General features: G+C 39.6%; 1 protein-coding gene across 5 annotated transcripts in view; it reads right to left on the reverse strand.

The window, feature by feature from the left end:
* Positions 1 to 2976: 2976 nt before the first annotated feature.
* The window catches only part of wnt6b (wingless-type MMTV integration site family, member 6b), a 51232-nt gene continuing 31515 nt past the window's right edge, over positions 2977 to 22693 (reverse strand). For all 5 annotated transcript variants that reach the window (XM_024287107.2, XM_036209680.1, XM_036209679.1 and 2 more), the window contains 2 exons: positions 10492 to 10799; positions 2977 to 3891 (listed from right to left, as the gene is read on the reverse strand). In XM_024287107.2, coding sequence (XP_024142875.1) covers positions 3430 to 3891; positions 10492 to 10799 — 770 coding nt within the window. In that variant the 3' untranslated portion in view covers positions 2977 to 3429. The remainder of the gene's footprint in view (positions 3892 to 10491; positions 10800 to 22693) is intronic.

Raw genomic sequence — 22693 nt, forward strand, 5'->3', positions numbered from 1 at the left:
ACACATAAAACCAGCCTTACCGTCTAACGCAGATGGATGATGTTTTATGTTGCAGTGTTTTCTTTTATCCAAACAATTCTTCTCCTTTTACCCAGAAAAAGTGCTATTTTCGTCAAATCTTTCCTCAAAACATTTTTCAAAGCGCCCTCTGTTTTGTCCAGACTGCTGTGGGGCAGCTGCAGTTTCTTAGACCTCTGGGTAGTTGAGAGTCAACCCCGTGAAAATATTTACCTACAGACAAAAGAGTGATGGTTTTCCTCTCTTTAACAGCAGAAAAACGACAACCAATGAGGTCTGAGCTCTTCACAGAGGCCTGTTTTCCAAATAATCCCGCTTTTGGATGATTAACATTTCCAAAAACCTGTTTTGAAACCTAAATCCCTGATTTTACCTTGAGACGACAGAAAAGTTGGTTCACAGAACTAAATAGCAAATGGAAAAATGCTGTGGTTTGGTTTTATTTAGTGTTCTTTTCAATAGTTAAGTTCAAGTTCCTTCCATATTGTTGGGATTTTAAGTGCTTTGTTAGTCATAAATCAAGTCCTGAGACTTTCATGCATATAGAAAAAAGGCTTTATGATGCTCTGAATTCTTAAACACCCTTTTGGTTGCATAAATTATTTCCTCCAACTTAGGGAAAGAAAAAAAAGTGAAATACCTTCCTGGTGTGTCCAGGTGTACCCCACCTCTGCCCTTTGCCCTCCCGTGACCCTGACTCAGGTGTAGACGGCAGAGAGCGGCTGAATGGATGGATGAACATGTCCAAACTGATGCAGATAAAACACCCGATAGCATTTTTCTCCGGGTAAGTTGCATGTCTCAACTGCAACAAATGAAACATTCTTGTTGTACAAAAAGCATGACAATAATCCAGTTTTACGTTAGTTTTTAAAGATGCAACCGCTTTCTAAGTGAGTTACAGTAATTAATGATGCTAACAATGGACGAACTGAACAAGAGTGTATTTTAGCTCTGATTCTTCTTCAAGGAAGTTCTAGAAAACACAAATCTTTTGGAGCCATTCAATAGTTTTCTGGTTCCCAACTGTTCCGATGTAAAATGATTCAATAGAGCAGCAGAAATAAATATTGTTAAACTTCCATCAGCTGTCAAGAATGTGCAAAATTCGCTGTGATCTGCAGACATGCTTGGGAACCATTTGGTGGTTCTGGGTGTTTTTAAATGTAAACCCAAGACAGTCAAACTAGTAGTTTCATAGATAATAATGAACTTTAAAGTTAGTCCTAAAGTTAGACTTGCTTGTACCGCGTATTTTTCCTGTGAAGTCAAATCTGGTTAAGACGGTGAAGACTAACCCAACTAATCCGACTAAATAAAACCAGTGGGTCACATGACCAAAAACGTCTCCCTTCTACTGAAAGGATCTCATGTGCCAGAAACAAATGGTTTTAAGTACTCTGCTCTGCACTCTTATGGTGGTGGAAGGTTGATGGTTTGGGCTCAGTGTCCACTGGAGATTTTCCTTGAAGTTGGTAGTCTGTTACAAATGCAAACAAATTCCTACATGAAGTCAAGCAGGAAGTGTGTTTTTGGTTGTAATTTTTGACATTTAAAGCCTTTTTACAAAGTCATAGTTGAGTTCAAAGGTTAGTTACTTACAAGCCTTAGTACAAATTTTAAGCTTTAAAGTAGTAATTTTACCAAAAGTTACTTTAGTCATAATAAAAATGCTGTTACCCAGAAAAAGCATTATTTTGGAAAATAAAAAATAAAAAAATGCTGAGTTGGCATAATTGTACTGGAAGCAAGAAAAATCACGGCTGATGCAGTTCTAACAATGATGCTCTAAATCTAAACAAAAAAAATGTTAGAATACTGTTGAGTTATACCACCAGGTTCCAAACCTTGTCAACTGGATGTCTAGTCTTTTAGGAACAGGTCTGGAGTCCGAGTCTATATTTTCAGATTTGTTCTATTACATGTGGATCTGAGCTTTTAGTGGTATGATAGACGTTTGATTTGGGTTTCTTGGCAGCAACCCCTTGTAGTTTAGCATCATGTCGTCTTGAAGTCCGTATTGAATTCTGGGTTAGAGTCAAGTTCAAGAACCAATGAAACACCATTTTCATTTTCACATGTCCCAGAATTTAATCTAATACAGTGAACTAATGATGCACCAATCCAGGATTTTGGGAAGCAGTGATGATGGTTTGACTGTCAGTTTGTTATGTTGATTATCACATGACACCTGGCTTACCTGGACACGCCCCTTTCAATCCAGAGACACTAGGTGATGAAAAAACTCAGAAGATACGAAGCCTTAGTCACATGCACCTGTATGGGGGGTTGACCCATAAGGTGTTGCAGGTTTTTGGGTAGTCCGAGTTCGTGGGAGGTCATAGATAGGGGTGGAAGTATCGTGAAGTATCCATAAGGCTAATGGATGCACTTATGACGCATGTGTGATTTTGTCAATCGGTGTCCTTACGCCACACTCTAGTTGCTAGCAACGTACGACTACTGGTTTCTTATTCCTGGTCCTCGGGACGCGTACGGTACCCAAGCCAGGGTTGGGGTACCAGTAATGGGCTGGGTACTGGTGAGCTCCCTGTTTCGATACTGGTCTAGTTCCGGTTCGCGGCCCAGAGGTTGGGGAACCCATGATTCAATGGGGACAGTCAGCATGAAAAAAACGACGAGTTGGGGGAATCCAAAACGTCAAAAAGTAACGCGGAGAGGTCCTTAAAATGTGACGAGTCGGGAATGTGAATGTTTTGTCATATCAAGTTGGTTATAACATGAATCAACTCTCAACACAAATCACTTCTCTCTATGAGTGTTTAACATCAGGCTACAAATATTGTACTTCTTTGGTGCAAAAAAAGCTCTGACGACAAGTTTCACTCAGAAAACTCCAAACCTGTAAAATGTGCTAAACTCTGGTGTGATCCAATTTCTTTGATAATTTTGAGTGGAAAAACCCCAAACTGAGCCGATAGAGACACAGGATGCTCGTTCGTTTAAAAGATTTGTATTTTGGTAATTAAATGAAACCATTTTCTGATTATTGGAGATCAAAAACAGGACTGTTTGGTAACTGTGCAAACATACATGTCAGCATATCAGATTCATCCCTATCATCCAGTAGGTAGAAAACAACGTCCAGAAGGACTTTAAATAACAAACAGTACAAAAACAGAGTAACCGCTGGCGTTCTCATCTGTTAGCAGTTCATGAAACCCGGCAGAGCGCTTGGCTTTTAGATCCACGCGAAGTCCTGCAGCTGAAGTGGAAGGAGACTTCATGAAAGTGAGCTTTGTTTGGTCCTTGGTTTAAAGATGAAAGAAAACAGGAAAGGCATCTTTGGTTTTCTGCTTACAATCCAACAGTGAGTGAAAACGTTTCAAATATAAGTCAAATAAAGCGCTGAAGTCCCGCCTCTCAAGCAAAAGTCATGTGACCAGTCCCTCAGTGACACAGACTCAGCTCCTTCCGTACCAAACACTTCTTGCACTGGACCACACAACACCAATGGAAACGGCACAGGCAGTTTTCCTCGGACACCACCGTCTCCTCCCAGTAGCCGCGCTCGCAGCACAGCAGGTCGCAGCCGCTGATGTCCATGGCCGTGCTGTTGCACGTGCGCCCCCGCGTCCCCAGCGACCCCGTTTTACGATTGGCTGAGCAGAAATCCGGAGACTCGTCCGAGTAGATCAGATCCTGCCTGTCCGGTGGTTTGATGTTGTGGCCGACGGGGATGAGGGTCTTGCCGTCGTTGCTGCCCATCACCTTCGCTGCGCCGTTGAAGCGCTCCAGCAGCCGGTCGCCCACCTCGCGGAAGTGAGGCATCTTCTTCCAGCACGTGCGTAACGTGCACGAGCCCGACAGGCCGTGGCACTTGCACTCAGTTCGCATGTAGAGCTTGACTGCCTAGACGGTGAGGGGGTGGGGGTGGAGGGTTAGAGGTGAAAGAGGGCACGTCAGGTTGATGAAACGGAAACAAACAACAAGAACGTTTAGAACAGCGGTCCCCAAACTTTTTCTTGTAAGGGCCACATGATTGTTTTCTTCTTTAATGGGGGACCGGGGTCAGTTTGTGGGCTAACAGAAAAAGTGCAACAATCCCAGCCTAAATGTAAAACAATTATGGTTTTCCTGAAAGCCACACATAGCCAATTTTTAAATATTTCATTTCTGTAATCTTTATAAAAAAAAATACAAAAACATTTAAAAAATGAGATATATAGCATTACTTGCAATAACGCTAGTGGGTATGTTGTTAGCTGAATGTGGTAGCTGAAGACAGTAGTGACAGTAGTGACAGTAAGACAGTAGTGCTAATAGCACTACTAAAAAAAAAAAAAAAATCCAAGATGGCAGCACGTTCTTTTGTATGTCCTGTGTTTCTCTGTCTTTTCTTGAAATTTAGTCAATTTTAAAGTGACTCATTAAGTTACAAATTGTTTTATTATTAATTTTTGACACATTTTGTGGATTCTGGATGTTTTTTGGAACCTGGTGATTGCACCCTTCTGGACCCATCTGAGTTCTCCAGGAGCTAACTTCCCTTGGCCTAAACTTAAGCTGCTCAACTTTCCTGGAGCTTCTGGAGTCAACCAGTTTGATCCAACTGAGTTCTTCAGGAGCTGACTACCTTCAGACTGAGCCTGCAGGAGCCAGTAGCTATCCAGATCTGGGCCTGCTACACCCTCCTGGAGTCAACTAGCTTTACCCAGCTGAGTTCTTCAGGAATTGACTGCCATCAGCCTGAGCCTGTTACAGTCTTCTGGAGCTATTCAAACCTGGGCCTGCTGCAACCCCTGGAGCCAACCAGCTTGATCCTGCTGAGTTCTTCAGGTACTGACTGCCTTCAACCTGAGCCTGCAGCTATCCAAACCTGGGGCTGGAGTCAGGATCTATCCAAACCTGGGCCTGCTACACCCCCTTGGAGCCATCCAGACGTAAGCCTACTACATCTCTGGAATTGGGCTGTTCAGCACCTGCCGTATTTTACTAGTTAAAATTTGGAGAGCTTTATTCCTCTAGGATTAGATCCCTTTTACTGCAATGGCCTTTCTCTATTCTGCTATATGTCTGTTTGCTTTTTGCTATCTGGAAATAACAAATAGCTATGGGACTCATTGTACAGACATTTCTGACATCTGTTTCAATGTGGAAGGAACTTTTTACAAAGGAACTTCTTCTTTGGCTTATGAAAAGTCAGAGCAACCACCAATTCAAATGGACCAGCTCTTTTATTTGCTACCAACTCCGCCTAAAGACTTATCTAATCTACAAAGTGTTTTTGCTTTGAATGCACTTCTTTCTTGTTTTCACAAAAGAGGTCTTCATGTGACTTCAACATATCGGCATAGTAATTTCAAATCAGTTGCAAAACAGAGATTGTTAATTATATTACTTCTGCTTTTATCTGGAAATGTACAACCAAATCCTGGGCCTGACTTGCAAAATTCTGCAACACCCACTGATTTCAAATCACTGTCTGGTTTTAAATGTATTCACCTTAATGTACGCAGTTTACTCCCGAAGATAGATATGGTCAGAATCTGGGTTAAATCTACTGGTGCAGATGTTGTAATAATTTCGGAATCTTGGTTAACAAAATCTATATTTAACAACGATATTAGCATAGATGGGTACAATGTTTATCGTGCTGATAGGCTGAAAAAAGGAGGGGGTGTAGCTATTTATATCAAAGCAAAATTTAATGCCTCCCTTGTTTTGTCTCAGTCAATCAGCAAACAGTTTGAATTTTTGGCAGTGAAAGTAGATATTGGACCATCTTGTTCAATTACTGTTGCTGGTTGTTATAGACCTCCATCTGCCTCAAAAGAGACTCTACAGTCTTTACAGCTTCTTCTAACCAAATTAAACTTCACTGAACTACTTTTAGCCGGGGACTTGAACTGGGACTGGTTAACTGCAGGTTCTGATGAATTTAAATCTTTTTGTGACTCAGTTAATCTTTCTCAACTAGTCAATTTACCCACCAGGCCTAATATCAAAAATCCCCAAAAATCGACTTTAATTGATCTGATTTTAACAAATGTCCCTCACAAGTATTCTTCGCTGGGTGTCTTTTGTAATGACTTAAGTGATCATTGTGTTGTAGCTGTGTGTAGAAACACAAAAATTCCCAAATTTAAACCACGGATAGTTTACAAAAGAAATATGAAACATTTTAATGAACAAGCTTTTTATCATGATTTGTCACAAGTTAAGTGGGAAAACATAGGATTAATACCAGATGTAGAACATGCATGGGCATTCTTTAAAGAAAACTTTCTCCAAATTATAAATAACCATGCTCCATTCAAGAAATGTAGAGTAAAGGGCAGAGAGAACCCATGGTTCTCTTCAGATTTGGCAGACATGATAAATGAACGGAATAGAGCATGGGACAAAGCAAGAAAAACAGACTTGCCCACGGATTGGTGTGTTTTTAAACAACTTAGGAATAAATGCACCTCTCTCATCAAAAAGGCCAAATCAGAATACTTTTTATCTGTCACCACAGAAAATCTCAACAATCCACAGAAGTTCTGGAAAGTGATAAAGTCTCTTTCTGTAAACAAAATAGGTCACACTCTTCCTAATTTGATAGTTAGAGACTCTGTTCCAATTCATGACAGAACTCAAATATTGAACTGTTTCAATGAGCATTTCCTATCAGCCAGCTCTTTATTTGACTCAGTAACAACTTCTGTCACAAATCCTTCGACAAAACCGTTACAGTTCTGTAGTAATTCTTTTAATTCTTTTAACTTTGTGCCTTTTAGTTCATTTGAAGTGCACAAAGCACTCAAAGCATTAGATTCTAGAAAGCCACCTGGACCAGATTTGATTGAATCGTATTTTTTAAAATTAGCTGCAGATTATGTAGCACAGCCACTTTCAATTCTTTTTAATCTTTCCATCCAAACCAAAGAAATCCCAGCTGTTTGGAAATCAGCCTTTGTGTTTCCTTTACTAAAGGGAGGGGATCCTACTGTCTTGACAAATTATAGACCTATATCAAATCTCTGTGTTTTAGCTAAAATCCTCGAATCTCTTGTGTGTGACCAGTTAAAAAAGTATCTGCATGACAACAATATTCTCTCTGAGTTCCAATCCGGTTTTAGGAAAAAGCACAGTACTACCACAGCTACCATGAAGGTGATAAATGATGTAATTGTGGCACTTGATAAAAAGCAGCACTGTGCTTCACTTTTCATTGACCTGTCTAAAGCCTTTGATACTGTTGACCATTCCATCTTAATAGACAGATTGCTCAGCATTGGAGTCTCAGAACATGCAATTGCATGGTTCTCCAACTACTTACACAACAGAACTCAATGTATTAAACATGAGGATCTTTGTTCAGATTTAGTCACAACTAAAAAAGGAGTGCCGCAGGGCTCTGTTTTGGGTCCCCTCTTATTTATACTCTATATTAATGATGTGGGTCAATCAGTTTCAGAAGCCAACTTGCACTTTTATGCTGATGACACAGTTATATATTGTTGTGGATCATCTCTCCTTCAGGTTATAGAAACCCTGCAGAAAGCTTTTGTTGCTGTCCAAAACTCCCTTCTTCAACTGAAACTAGTGCTTAATGCAGACAAGTCCAAATTAATGCTGTTTTCCAATAAAAAAGTCCCAGATGATCTTCCTGTAGTCACTACTCTTGAAGGAGAAGTCATCGAGGTAGTGGAGGAGTACAAATATCTTGGTGTTTTAATTGACAACTCTCTCACTTTTAAACCTTTTATGGAAAATCTCTTAAAAAAGCTAAAACTTAGGTTGGGTTTCTTTTATCGTAATAGATTGTGTTTCTCTTTTAAAGCAAAAAAATATCTTGTGAATGCAACTTTTCTATCTGTGCTAGATTATGGTGATCTTTTTTATATGAATGCACCTGCCTCATGTCTTCAAAAGTTGGACAGTGTTTATCACTCTTCCTTACGGTTCATATCCAACTGTAAAGCAATGACACATCACTGTGAACTGTACAAGCGAGTGGGATGGCCTTCTCTCTCCAGTAGGAGGCAGTACCATTGGCATATTTTTATTTACAAAGCTTTAGCTGGATTACTGCCTCCCTACATTTGTGAATTACTTAAACACAGAAACCTTCCCTCCCACTCCCTACGATCAAATGACCAGTTGTTGCTGTCTGTCCCATTTGCCCGCACAGAGTTTGGGAAGAAAGCATTTGTTAACGCAGCCCCCTTGGCTTGGAACATTTTACAAAAAGGTTGGAGACTAATTGAACTCCCATCATTACAAGTTTTCAAGGCCAAGCTCACAGAAAAACAAAAGTCAACAGAATGCTGTAATTGTTTCTTTTAATCACCTTTCTATTATTTTAATCCATCATATTTTATGACTCCACATATTTTAGGTTTAAATGTATTGCTAACATGTAACAGCATTTTAAATGTTTTATTGTCTTAATGTTTTATTGTCTTAATGTTTTATTGTTTTTATGTCTTGATGTTTTTTTTTTTTTTTTTAACTGTGGCTGCCTCTTGGCCAGGACTCCCTTGCAAAAGAGGTTTTAAATCTCAATGGGACTATCCTGGTTAAATAAAGGTCAATAATAATAAATAGCTGAAGATGCTGAAATAGATAACTAAAAATGCTGAAGCTTATAGCTCAAATGACTGAAGCTAATAGATAAAGACGCTGAAGCTGATAGCTAGCTAAAATATTAGCAAAAAGCCAAATTAGATTAAAAAAAATGAAAAAAAAATCTAAATTAGCCAAAACAGCTTGAATGTAGCTGAAATATTAGCTAAGTGCCAAATTAGCCAAAAAATGTAAAATGTCTAATTTAGCCAAAAAAGCTAGCATAAGGCTAGAAATTTAGTTAAATTCAAAATTAGCGTAAAAAACTGAAAACAGCCTAAATTAGCCAGAACAGCGAACATGTAGCTGAAATATTCACAAAACTTAAAAATAGCCCCAAAAAACTGTGAGAAAGCTTAAATTAGCCAAAAACAGCTAGCATGTAGCTGAAATATACGCTAAGTACCAAATTAGCCAAAAAAATGGTAAAATGTCTAATTTAGCCAAAACAGCAAGCATAAGGCTAAAATTTTAGTTAAACTCAAAATTTGCGTAAAAAATGGAAAAAGCCTTAATTAGCCAACACAGCTAGCATGTAGCTGAAATGTTCACTAAACTTAAAAATAGCCCAAAAAACTGTGAGAAAGCTTAAATTAGCCAAAAACAGCTAGCATGTAGCTGAAGTATAAGCTAAATTGGGCAAAACAATGTAAAATGTCTAATTTAGCCAAAACAGCTAGCATAAGACAGAATATTAACTAAACTCTAAATTAGCTTAAAAATGAAAAAAGGCTAAATTAGCCAAAACAGCTAGCATGTAGCTGAAATATTGGCTAAATATTAAAATAGCCAAAAAACTGTAAAATATCTAATTTTGTCAAAAAAGCTAGCGTAAGGCTAAAATATTAGCTAAACTAAAGCCTAGAATCCTTAGTAACTGCCAAAACAGTCGAAAAAGCTAGCATAAAAAGAGCTGAATATTTTAATATGAATGAGCTGAAGAGCTATAGACGTCCAAAAAACGTACTACAGAATAATAATAATAATAAAGAAATAAAGAGGAAGTAGTTTGGGGACCCCTGGTTTAGAAGGAGCCCGGAGTGACACAGACTCTTTCACAAGTTCATTTCAAGAACAAAATATTATTGTGTTCCCATAAAAAATGTGCACACAAAACCACACACAGACACACACACAGATAGATAGGTGAGATAAAGGCAGACGCTATTCTGCAGGAATTTTACCCAGCCCCCTTTCCCCTCCATGTTGCCTCTGGCCTTCCTACATCTAACAAGCCTTGACAACAGATCATTCACTTATACTGCACATAATTAACCCACAACACACACACCTGTCTGTGCAGACACACACAATTTCTGTTTGCAAGCCAAGTGTGAACGCATCGCTGCACGCTCCTTTCTCAACCTCTGGGGATTTGTGCGCCGCTTTTTTTTAAAGTTTAAATGGTTTGTCGCTAATGCTACAATTGGACAGCATCCCAAAAATCCTCCTTTTCTCCGTCTCCTCCTCCACCTTCCTTTGACCCCGGCAAAAGCCAGCGTAAAAGCCGCTCTTGTGCAACATGGGAGCGAGCGGGCAGCAACACGCTGAGGCTGAGCAGCGACAGAGGAAACTTGAAGGGGCTCCTCGCCATCTTCACCTTCTGCTCGCCGTGTTTTTGTCGGGACATTCATTCATTCTGTGTTTCAGCAGGTTGTGAAGCTAAAACTGCTTAACGGCCTGCAGGGCTTAAAAAAACAGCATTTGTTTTTTTTTGTTTTTGTTTCAGAAACCTGATTCTTGTTAGAATCTCAGTTTACGACAATGCAGAAATATGGCTGCAGGCCACGACTTTGGAATCTTCCCTCATTCCTGAAATATTCCAGAGTGACACCTTAACTTTTTCATGTTTAAATGTCATTAAAACTGATTTTTTTTATTGATAAATGCGACACTTACCAGCCTCCCCGCCTCATTGTTGTGCAGATCAATGAGCGTCCTGATATCGCTTTTCCCCCTGCGTCTCCTCGCGTCCATAAACTGTTTGGACTTTTCGTAACCGAACTCCACGTCGTCTCCGCAGCCCCCCCACTCCCACTTGACCCCGTCCCGAGGTGAGGAGGAAGATGTGGGCGGCCTCGGAGGCGCTCTGTTCCTGGTTGCTTCGCAGCCGCACTGCAGGAGCTCTCCCATGCTGCAGGCCTGGGTCACGGCGTGCGTCACGCCGGCCGCCGTGATGGCGTAGACGAACGCCGTCTCTCGGATATCTGCGGGAGGATTTTGGAAGAGTTAATTCAATGCTCGGTTAGTACTTGATGCTCATTTTTCCCGATCATTAGAACCTAATCTGTCTGTGTATTCAATCGGATGACAGAGGATTTAGATGGAGAACAAACTGATGGGAAGTTTCCATCGACTTTCATAGATTTTGAATCAAACACAGCTGCTAAAGTTTAAGAAAATATGTAAATTTCATGATCCTCGGAGCCGAGTTCGAAGCCTGAAATTGACAGACCTGGGAATCAAAAAATACAACAGCATCTGTAAAAAATCCAAACAAATTCATGACAAAACAACTGCATTTTTGTAGCTTTAAGTCTTTATAGAACACGAGAGTCATCATTTACACATGAAGGAAACTTAGAGTAGTGGAAAACGTTTTAAAGAGATGGATCAAACAAAGAGACTCCAGGAAAACAACAAGGAATCAGCTGGGAGGTTATCAAAGAAGCAGAAGGAGATGGAAAGACTCACTGAAGGTTATTTGATAATATTCGAGTGTGTCAGTGGATAGGCCCCGCCCATTTGACTAACATCTGCACCTGACAGTAATGATGATAAACCTCTAGCATCTTCATTCTTCCTTGTGATTTCCATGTATCTGCTCCAGCAGATAAACAGAAAAGACGGTAGTTCAGGACTAAAACGCTCACTTTGGATGAGAATTCTACCTACACGCTGACCGAGTTACTGAAAACGTCACCTGCCCAAAGCTGAGTTCCTGATTGGCAGATGCGATGCAGCGACCCGTCAACCTTCAGATATTTACATTTTTGCCGCGCCGCCTGATTTGCGCCTCGTCGCTCAAATGGAGCTGCTGGCAGACCTTCAAGCCACGCCTTCAGATCGCCTCATGTCACGTCTGTTCCATTGACTTAACATTGAAACTGGACGCCTCCTTCGGTGTGAATGCACGCTTAGGACGCCACCATGTTGGAGCCAGACTTTGTCATTAGCTGAGTCAATGCTTCTCCTCACTTCTTCCTTTGAGTCTGGTCAGTGTATCCAAACACAGTTAATATAAATAAAGTTTAGCCTCAAATACTAAAGGGGTATATACACATATACTCCTCGTGTGTCAGAGGATTAACTGTAAAATCTGTCCAACACGAGGGCTTCAGCTCGGATGTGTTTGCTGTTGGACAGGACAAGTTGAATAAAAGAAAAAAGCCAAAATCCCATTAAAATCTATAGAGACATACATTATTCAGTTGTTCTACTGGTCATAATAACATTCTTGCTCTGATACGTTTATAACATTCAAGTTATAAAGTGACCAATCAGATGCCTCAATATAAGTAGGTGGAGCCTGCTGCCCCCCCCACATCCAAAATTCAAAACGTTTCATTGACAGATTTTGTGTAGACTGCCTTGAGGTAGTAGGGGTGTGGCCTTCCAACGATCTCACTTCTGATTGGGTTGCCATGGAAACATAGACTCAGATCAATCACTGCTAATTGATGAAGTCTGGCTCCAGCATGGTGGTGTTCTCATTGTGAAAAACTGAATTGGCTTCCTTTCATTGGAGCCAGACATGGCCCATTTTCTATGGTTGACATCACACGCACTCGGTCCAGTTCTCAGATACAGTCCATTAAAACAAAGATAGTGACATGAGTCAGTCTTGAGGCCACAAAGACATTTTTGTGCATAGAATCACAGACAGATCCATCATTCACACAAGCAGAGAACTTTCTCAGGAGAGACCATTTGACTAAAAAGACTCAGAGGACTCATCCAGGCGGTCGTTGAAAGAAGATGCAGTAGAAAACATCTGGACAAATATTATGCAGATTGATGAGACAGAAATTCCTGTTACATCTGAAGTCAAACTATCACTACCTGCGTTTCCATTGACTATGAAATTGTGGCAATTGGATTTAGAATAATAATTTTGTCTCATGGAAACACGATAATATTGAACAAAAATTTGCATTAATCAAAATCAGTTTTTGTGCTTGGAGGAGGTGGTTTGTGAGTCATGTCGAAATGTACATGTTTTGCAAAACTGCAATGGAAACACTTTTTTAAATTAAATGAGTCATGTGACCGACAACTGGATCCCACACACCACAGGAGGTCTCGCAGAATCTCAGGTCACCCGAAGTTGAGCGTGTCATGTGGAATTATTGGATCCACAGCTCCTCTGTAAACCAGGATTTAATAAATCTCTTCATCTGTAGCCGCTCCCTCATAGCTCGCCACTCCATGGCCTGAATAAGACGCCAACGTCTCCTTTGATAGATGATGATGAGGAGCGCTTGTGCAAAAATGTGAATGTGTCTGCTGTAAATCAAAGTTCCATTCTACATCTAATGAACTCCTGCTGCTCTGCAGAAACTATGTCTTATAAAAACGACACAGGCTTTTTGCTTTGGTGAAAAACTGCATAATCCAAATTAAAAGACCACTGGGAACACTTTGAAAATAGATCAAAAGATGATCGAAATGGGACTTTAAAGATGCTGGAGGTTCAGGATTTAGCTGCTTTCAATAATAGATCCCAGGATAACAATAGAAAAATTTGTGCCAATCTGTTCATCCAGGCATCGCCTTCTTAATCCAGTCAGTCAGCGAGTCAGCTGCGCTGCAGAAGATGAAAGGACTTTCCTCTCCGTCCCGCTCCAGAACCGCCGTCCCACGTGCCGCTCCGCTCGTGGAGCCGGGATGTCGGCCGGTCCTCCCGCCGCGCTCACACTCACATGCGCACCCACGTACACGGCACAGCTGATGGTTTATTTTGGGTGCAGAACTTAACGCTCCTGACAGCAGGAATTTCCAACCACAACTGCAAATTGATTGTATGTCCTCCCTGGTGACTTTGATGTCACCGCGCGTCGTTATCTTCTGGTCCTGCAGCTTTTGTCTTTCCTGTGGATAATGAAGGCAGAACTGCTGGGTTCTGGTTGGGAAAATGAACGTGTGTTTGAAACAAACCTCTGATATGACAGCTGACACACCACAATGTACCAACATTCTAGTGTTTGAATAGTAGAAGTAGAACTTATGAAACCAACAGCTGACGCTTTACGAACTCAGGCTGTCTGCAGGTGGAAAGTGGTCAAGCCTGTATGGGGTTTACAGGTGGTCCACATGAAATATCAAGGTTGCAGACCGCTCAGTGGAGCAAAAATATTCAAGTATTTTTTTTCTACACTTAAAGAAAACAAAGTCTAGACACAACTGCCCTTATGGGTTGATATGGACTATCTGCAGGTGATAAAAGGGTAAATCTGTGTTGTAGATAATCCAGTGAGTCCACATGGCTAAAATGTTCATGCACATTGTTCTACGCACATGCTGTGGGCATCAGGATGTAGTGAACACTTGAAAACATAACCCCATAACTCATTCTGGATCTAACCCAGCTCTGGTGTGAACGCCGGAGCGTTCTAGCTACGGCAGATGAATCACTTTAGCTACGGATGGCACAGACTCTGCTGCCGACCTCGCGGGCGAAATCATGTAGGTTCACACAATAACCTGCCATTTAAATAGTACTAGTGAACCCTTATTCTGTCACGATTTTGAATTATATTCACAACACTTCTTTTTCTATGTGTCTTGTCTTCGTGCAATGGGGAAGCACGGAACCTTTATCAATACTTTTCTCTTCTTAAGGCTCAAATGTACATATATGACTGTATATATATATATATATACAGTATATATATGACTGTGTTACACGTAACAAGTAGAGGAGACTTTCACAAGGACTTCATGTTTACAACACGGTGAAAACAGAGAAAATATGTATTATTTTGAAATATGTAGCGGACACACTTTACACTTGCTCACTTGATTTCCGTTTTAGGTCATTAATAGCCCCAACTTAACAAAAAAAGTGCTCAGAGTCAGCTCTGGCATCCGGCAAAGATTTGAAACCAACGAAATGGATACAGAGTGCCGGAGAGGCGGGACTGGACTGGATGCAGCTTTTTAAGTTACGTAAAGACTCTAGCGTCCGCACCGGAACCAGACTGGCGGCAGTGTAAGCCCGGGGTAAGGGTGAGTAAGGGTGAAGTAGGTGAGACGCCGGAGGGTCGGACAGATTTTTCTTTTTTTTAAACCTTGCATACTATGCAAAAGCCCTTTAGTACCGTTTAGATCCCTTGTGTGAACAGCCTGACTGTTAGAAATGAAGAAATTAAACAATCAGAAGAGATTAGGATGTCCACACAAATTAGCCAATCAGAATTTAGTTTGTGTAAACATTCTACAGGGACTTATGTATCATGTGCACAACTTGCATTTGCAGTATTTACACGTGGTCAGTAAGGAGCCAGTACTTACTAATGACAAGAATGCTGCAAAATAGCATCATCTATACAACAGTGATGATTGTAACTTACATACACTTCACAATACACTTTTACACACGCAACAACAGTGTGTTACATTTTCTTGACGTCCCTTAAGGTGGACGTACGAGCCTTAAGGGAACTGCAACACAACCCAACAAACCGGAGAACCCGTACGAGTCACCCTTAAGGATACGACTGAGGCTCTAATACAACAACACAACAGCATTGGTCTGTTTACCCATTTACTCTGGTCCTCTCTCACTCTGAAAAGAATAACTGCGACACTGATTTCTTTTTTATCTGATCCAAGCGATACAATCCTTACACCTTTAGGTGAGGCTGAAGCCAAATAAAGACATAAATGCTCAGAAGTCTAATTCTTCATGGATTTGATTCCCTACAACACCAAAGATCTGTTAACCCCTTAAGACTGGAGCTTTACCTCCAGTATTGACATTCTTTTGTCAATCATAAATCTTCAACCATTCACAATATTATCGTAGTTGTATTTTTGTATTTTTTAATTGTATTTTTAAGTTCTTATATGTATTTTCATTTTGTGTTTGAAACAAAAAAACAACAAAAAAAATAAAAATAGTTCCTGAGGAAAGCAGATTTGTGCCATTATGCTTGTTTTTATCTATTAATGTTTTGGATTTCAGTGCAAAGCTGATAGGGAAAGCCACTGAGCTTGGCCAAATAATTACTATGCGTCCAAAAGCGTGTTATTTAGATGTCCAGTGTAAACAAATTAAATCGGGCATTAATAAAAAAGAAAAGTAATTCAATTCAGACCATAAGTTGAAGCCCTTCCATGGGAGGCTTCAGTGCAGCTTAAATCCAGATCTGTTTTCCAAAACTCCATCTCTGGAAAAAGGTTATAATTTGAGTTAGGCCTGTAGGAAAAATAAATACATAAATTTACGGATATATTGCAATATTTGATGTGGCAATATTTGTACTTAATGATAATGTTGACAAAGATGATATTCAATTAATCATTTATGAGAAAATGTAGTTCAGCGCTTTACTTCTGTTTTCTACTTTAACCTCCGACTACAGCACTTTATTTCTTCAATCATACTTTTAGAACCTTAAGGCATATTCACTGTTTTTTTTTTTTCTTATATTGAAAAATATTTTGGTATGGAAATCAGACAATATTGACTGTTCCCTTCAAAGACCAAACATGTCTTAATGTACTTAAAAAAAGCAGCATGAACATTTTGTATCTGAGATACAGTTGGAGTTCTTAGTGTTGTGATCATTAAATAAATACATTTGTACCATTTTATAAACATTAATATTCAGGTAGAGTTTTTTCTAAGTCATACTTTAAAGAAAATTGTGAAAAAAAATTGTTCTGGTAGAGTCTTGGGATATATTGCGATACATATATCATGAGATGTGTATCGCGATATGTATCGCATTGCCAATAGTTTCAGTCTTTCAGAAGGATTTATCAACTTGAAACTGTTCAAAGGTGGAGGTTTTGAAAACATGTTTTCGCGGTGTTTCAACATTATTTAGCACAAAAAATGTACCTAATTGTTCTCAATGATTGATGTCACATTTTATAGTCCTTTATTGTGTGAATGATGCACTGACCAAAGAGCACTTTTTAAATTTAGATGTTCCAGTGACGATGACAAATTAAAATCTGTCCATCGTGCGTTCTGCCCGTCTTCTGGAGCCCCAGCTGCCCCGTCCCTTTCATCCGGCCAGCATGTTTTATTTCTCCGTGTTGGAATGCGGCGTGTATGCAGTCACCGCCGTCACCACTGCCAATTCCATATCGCATGATTCAGTGAATGGGATTCATTAGCAATGAGAGCACACAAAGAATGGGTGGCGTGCGACGAAACCTGCCCGCCCCAGCCGTGCCTTGATATCAATCCCAGCTGCACACCCTGTCACCATGAGATGTTTCCAGTGCGGGCAAACTTGTATATGTGTGTCGCTGCTTATATGAGTGGAAAATATTGTTCTCAGAGCACCATTCAACATTCCACCACAGCTCTGCATGCCTGTTGTTTATGTGGACTTCATATATTGTGGTCTCTGGATGTGCCCGTTTTTGTAAACTGTTGGGCTGCTCTCAGACGTATGTAAGAACATAAAGAGTAAAGTGAGCTCTAAAACCGCACAAATGTACCACCACTCTTTGTTTCCTGTAGACCAGACGTTCAGGAGCTGCAGTCCATCAAATTCAAGGAACAGAAAATATCCCATCATCTGTGAGAAACAACAACAGCAGGAGAAGAAGAAGCACCTTTCAAAATCAGATGATATGAGGCTGGTTCCCATTTTCCTCGCAGACATGAATTCCAAACAAATTCTCTGCCATGGTGGGTGTCTGGGCCTGTTTATGTCTGCTTCTAATTCCTTCTGCAGCATTCATGTTCTTCTGCATCGCTCCTCAACTTTCAGGCAAACAATGGGAGCAGGTGTGTTAAATCTCAGACAATGACCTTCTAAAATAATCAGCAGGAGATCATTAGGAGACATATTTTGGTGACGCCTTCCACCAATGATGAATGTTTCTCATAATTACACTGCAGAGTCTGCTGGATGTGATGGAAGGTTAAAACAAATCAATATTTATGCAATAAAGAGCAAGTTTCTTCTGCTAAACACTGCAAACACAGACCCACCTAGAAATAAGTCAAAGATGCTTAAAATTTGAAAACTTTTTTTTAGACAAACAAAAATCTGCATTTGGGGTAAATAAGATTGTCCAAAATAATTTTTTTGCATTTATTTCTTGAAACAAGGATCTTTTTACTTTACTAAGGTTCAGTTTTTGCAGTGAAATTGTAGCGTAATGTAATAAACTGTAATGTTTTAGCCACAATACGTGTGGATGATCGTAGACTGTAGATTACCCACGATTAGTTGACTAATTGACAATTAATCGGCTATTAAAAAAGTCAACAACTAATTTAATAGTCAATTAGTCATTACTTTAAATTATACGGAGTCAGAGTGTAGTAAAGTGGAAAGCTTTTTGGACTATTTTGGCATTTATCAAGGTTTTTCCATCTGCATGCTAGCTGTTTTGGCTAATTTAGGTTATTTTTGAGGGTTTTTTTAGGCTAATTAAGAGTTTAGGCGATATTTCAGCTAAATGCCAGCTATTTTGGCCAATTTAGGTGTTTTTGTTTTTTTAGGCTATTTTGGACTTAAGCTAATATTTCAGCTAAATGCTAGCTATTTTGGCCAATTTAGGTGTTTTTGTTTTTTTAGGCTATTTTGGACTTAAGCTAATATTTCCGCTGCATGCTAGCTATTTTGGCTAATTTAAGCTTTTTTGTTTCTAGGCTATTTTGGAGTTTAGCCAATATTTCAGCTACCTGCTAGCTGTTTTGGCTAATTTCGGCTACTTTTTAGTTTTTTATTCTAATTTAGAGTTTAGCTAATATTTCAGCTGTATGCTAGCTATTTTGGCTAATTTAGGATTTTTTTTTTCAGTTTTTAGGCTAATTTAGAATTTAGCGAATACTTTAGCAGGCTATCAGTTTCAGCATTTTCAGCTATCAATTTTAGCATTTTTAGCTATCAATTTCAGCATTTTCATCTACCAACACTAGCATCTTCAGTGGCCAAATTCAGCCTTCTCACTAGCATTATCCTAGGTAATTCTATACGTCTAGTTATTAGATAGTTTAAAACTAATGATGGTTAATATGTGCTTTACATCCAGTTTGCACCTGACTCGATTAGTCGACTAATCTGAAAAAATAAACGGTGATTAGTTGACTATTAAAATAGTTGTTTGTGGCAGCACTAGTAGACTGTAGTACAGTAGCGCAGGTGTGTATTGTCACTCCCTTGACACTGGCCAAATCAAGAAATTACATAAAAATGGAACGTACAAATGTCGCATGTGTGGTAGGGCTTGGAATCACTGGGTACCTCAGGACATGATGCATTACGCGATACATGGCTCATGATTTCGATGATATCGCGATCCTGCGATAATTGATGAAAAAAAAATCCTCTAACTCACAGTATATAGAAGAACACATTATTTAGGAAAATCATTGAAACCAACGGATTTTAAATTATCTGTAAAATGATAGAACCTAAACTTTAACCCTTTAACATCAAAGCTTTAGCTCCAGTGTTGCCATTCTTTTGAGGACTGTAACTCTTTAACGGTTTACACAAATAATACAATTAATAATAATAATGGATTAGATTTATCTGCGCTTTTCAAGACACTCAAAGCGCTTACATTGTGCATCCATTATTCATTCACACCTCATTCATACTTGGTGACGGTAAGCTACTATTGTAGCCACAGCTGCCCTGCCAGTACGCGCCTACGGCCCCTCTGACCATCACCGGAACATTCATACGCATTCACACACCAGTGGAGCCACACTGGAGGCAAGTAGGGTTAAGTGCTTGCCCAGGGACACAACGACACTTGGCTGGCGGGAGCCGGAATCGAACCGCCTATCCTTCGATCATTGGCCGACCCGCTCTACCGCCTGAGCCACTGTCGCCCTTCAATTAAATGTATTCTCAAGCAAAGAAAATGGGAATTGCGCCAATATGAAACACGTTGTCGCATCATCTAATTTACTGTGATTGCATGAACAGTCAGAGTTACAGCAGATCAAAGAGCGAGTTATATAACTGTGGCTGATGACATCTCCAATGTTAAAGATTTGAAGGTTACTTCTATTTACGATTCTAGATTCAGATGGTTTCCTGTCTCTGTCCTGGTGTGGAGTCATGTCAGATTTTTCTGCAAGTATTCCAGGGGCAGAGCTCAGAGCTAAAGTAACTTAAAAATAGAATTAACAGAGAACAGAAATGAAGGATATTTTCCATTTTATTAAAAATTATGCCTACAAGTGTTTTTTGCAAGAAAGAACTGGACATATTGTGGTCCCAAAAAAGGGAACCAATGCAATAAAAAACAGAGCCTTCCAATACGGAGGTAAAGACAGAGACTCTGTTACTGTGACATTTACTAGTCCATGACAAACAGCCATTCAGAAGCCATCCAGGTAATTAGAGACAAAACTGCAAACTTAGGAGCACTTTGGCCTCAACACCAGACAAAGAGGGAATTTATGAGAAATTGTCTTCGACTGCTCACTTCTTACCTTCGTCTTCTGTCTATTCTTATTTCTTTCACAATCTTTTCATGTAACTGTTGGATTTTTGGGTTGAACTAGATTGACTGAACCCAACTTTGAGTGGAAACCCTCTCCTGAAACATCTGGACCATTCTAAACGGGACCGCACTTCTCTTCCACAGAGTGCATGCCTTGTGTATAATCATTTTTTAATTCCTTTCAGGTCAGGCACAATGTTTTTAATGGCAATTTCAGGTGTTTTGTTTGTTTTCATGATGGAAATAAAAATAAATATTTGCAGGAGACAGGAGCCACTCAGAGCATAAAGATTTGGAGGAAAAAAAGAACAAATGCTGAACGTTTTTATTCTTATTGACCAAGTGTTCATATTTCCAACAGATTTTGTCGCTGAATTTCACAGCTTGGAGTTTCTCTTAATTTTAATGCTTCCATGTAAAAAGTTCATTTCCGTGGAGAAAACAGGAGTTTTATCATGTCTCTGATTCAGTGCAGAGGGGTCTGGACCATTTCTGATCAATATCACATGGATGCATGTTAAAAATTGATCCAAGACATCCTAACTAGAAATAAAATTGACAGAAACCAGAGCAACAGAGACCAAGCACATAAATAAACCGGGAGACTAATTACTGAAGGAGAACAGCTGCTACAGGTAAATTAAACCAGGTGTGAACTTTCAGAAAACACCAAACTGAGGCTAAAAAATAAAGACATCAGCTGGGATGATGGACAAACTCATAATTTATGAGTGAATTCATGGCTTTGATGAGTAAGAGACCCACAAATTAAGATTATCAGGCGTTCAATTTAGTAACATGAGATTATCACGGTTCTGCACAAATTTACGTCACAAAGTGGTCTGACCATTGTCAAACTGTCTGGAGCCCAGTCAATAAATATGTAAATAATATTTCTGGGTTTTAACTAAAATTAAGACTAAAATGAGCCAAAAAGTTAATCTCATTTACAAGGTGAATACATGTTTTTTTCATCATTGAGAGTTCAGAGATGTGTCACATGACACTTATGCAATCCAAGTAGAAGATTTTTGCTAAAACTTCCAAATGTTCTGAGCTCTCACGGCCAAGTGACAATAAAAACTGTTTTTGTTTTGAGGATTTGGCATAATTTATTTTCTAACCTCTCACTTAATTACTAAAATTCAAAAACGACAGCAAATTGTGACCATGATTTACTTTTGAGGTGCGTTTTATGGGATGTAAATGAATCAAATGTCCTTCCAGTGCAGCTGTCAATCACAAGTACATATAGGATGTATTCAGGCTGGAAAAGTACGTTGTTCTGAGTCGAGTCCTGAACTTTGAGTTTGGTTTGTATTCAGACTGTCAACCGGATATTTCTGTTTTGAACTGAAGCATGTAAACAAAACCATGTGACTTAAGATCTCTTCAGTCATTGGCCAGGAATTACGAGGGCGGGGCTAAGAGAAAGAATAATAGAAATCCAGCTCTTTGCAATCCTTGTCGGGATAGTTCACTGATTCAAACTTTATATATCGCTGACCAACAACAAAATGTTGTTGTGCTTTAGTCCTAACTTTCGTTGCAGGTTATTATGGGCTGTCTGCAGGGTAAAAATGAACAAACCTGTACAGGGCCTCTACGGAATTTTAAGATTACTTTAAGATATTTTTTCATTTTAAGGTTGTGGACCACAATCTTAAACCATACGTCATTAGTGTGTGCAACTTACATTAGCCGTACAAGTATCTCATGATACACTTACCACACACACGACAGTGGCACATTCCATTTTTATGACGCCCACTGAGGTGGTCATGTGACCCTTAGAGGAACCGCAACACCTGAACTCCCATTAAGATTCAGCCACTCCCCTCTACGACCCTCCACAGACCCAGATACGCCAAAATCCCACAGCACCCACACAGGGGTTGACCCGTAAGGGTTCATGTGGCCAAGGCATCAGAAAATGCATCTTCTGTTCTCACCAGCTCGTGCTGGTTGGCTGTCATTGTGAGTCACGGCTATTTCAGAATCTCCATATTCTTTAACCACAGCTGGAATCAAAGAACACATATCCAAAAAATAACCCTAGAAATCAATAAATATTTCATTGGTACCCTGTATCAGTGAAATGTATTTTTTTATTCCGTTGCAGTTTTTCGTTCATGTGTTTTTCATTAGTTTTCTGTTCTTGTAATGTTGTGATGTAATGTCTCAACATTGTTGTGAAATGAGCTTAACCCCCTCATGCTGAGGAAAACAATTTCCCACTTTCAGTCTGTCTCCCTCAACGTCACAAGTAGGAACGAAAACATTTGCATCAGTGTCTGTACTCTGATACAAATGTCTCTTATTAGCAGAGTGACTGATAAAATTAAAATGAATGCTACACTGATTACTGGTGTTGTCTTAGTTCATGTCACTAGTAAACACTCACATGCGAAGCGTTGTCAAATGTAGTCCAAACACTGGAAAAATC

This window comes from Oryzias melastigma, linkage group LG21 (assembly GCF_002922805.2).
Source record: "Oryzias melastigma strain HK-1 linkage group LG21, ASM292280v2, whole genome shotgun sequence".
Classification (NCBI taxonomy): Eukaryota; Metazoa; Chordata; class Actinopteri; order Beloniformes; family Adrianichthyidae; genus Oryzias; species Oryzias melastigma.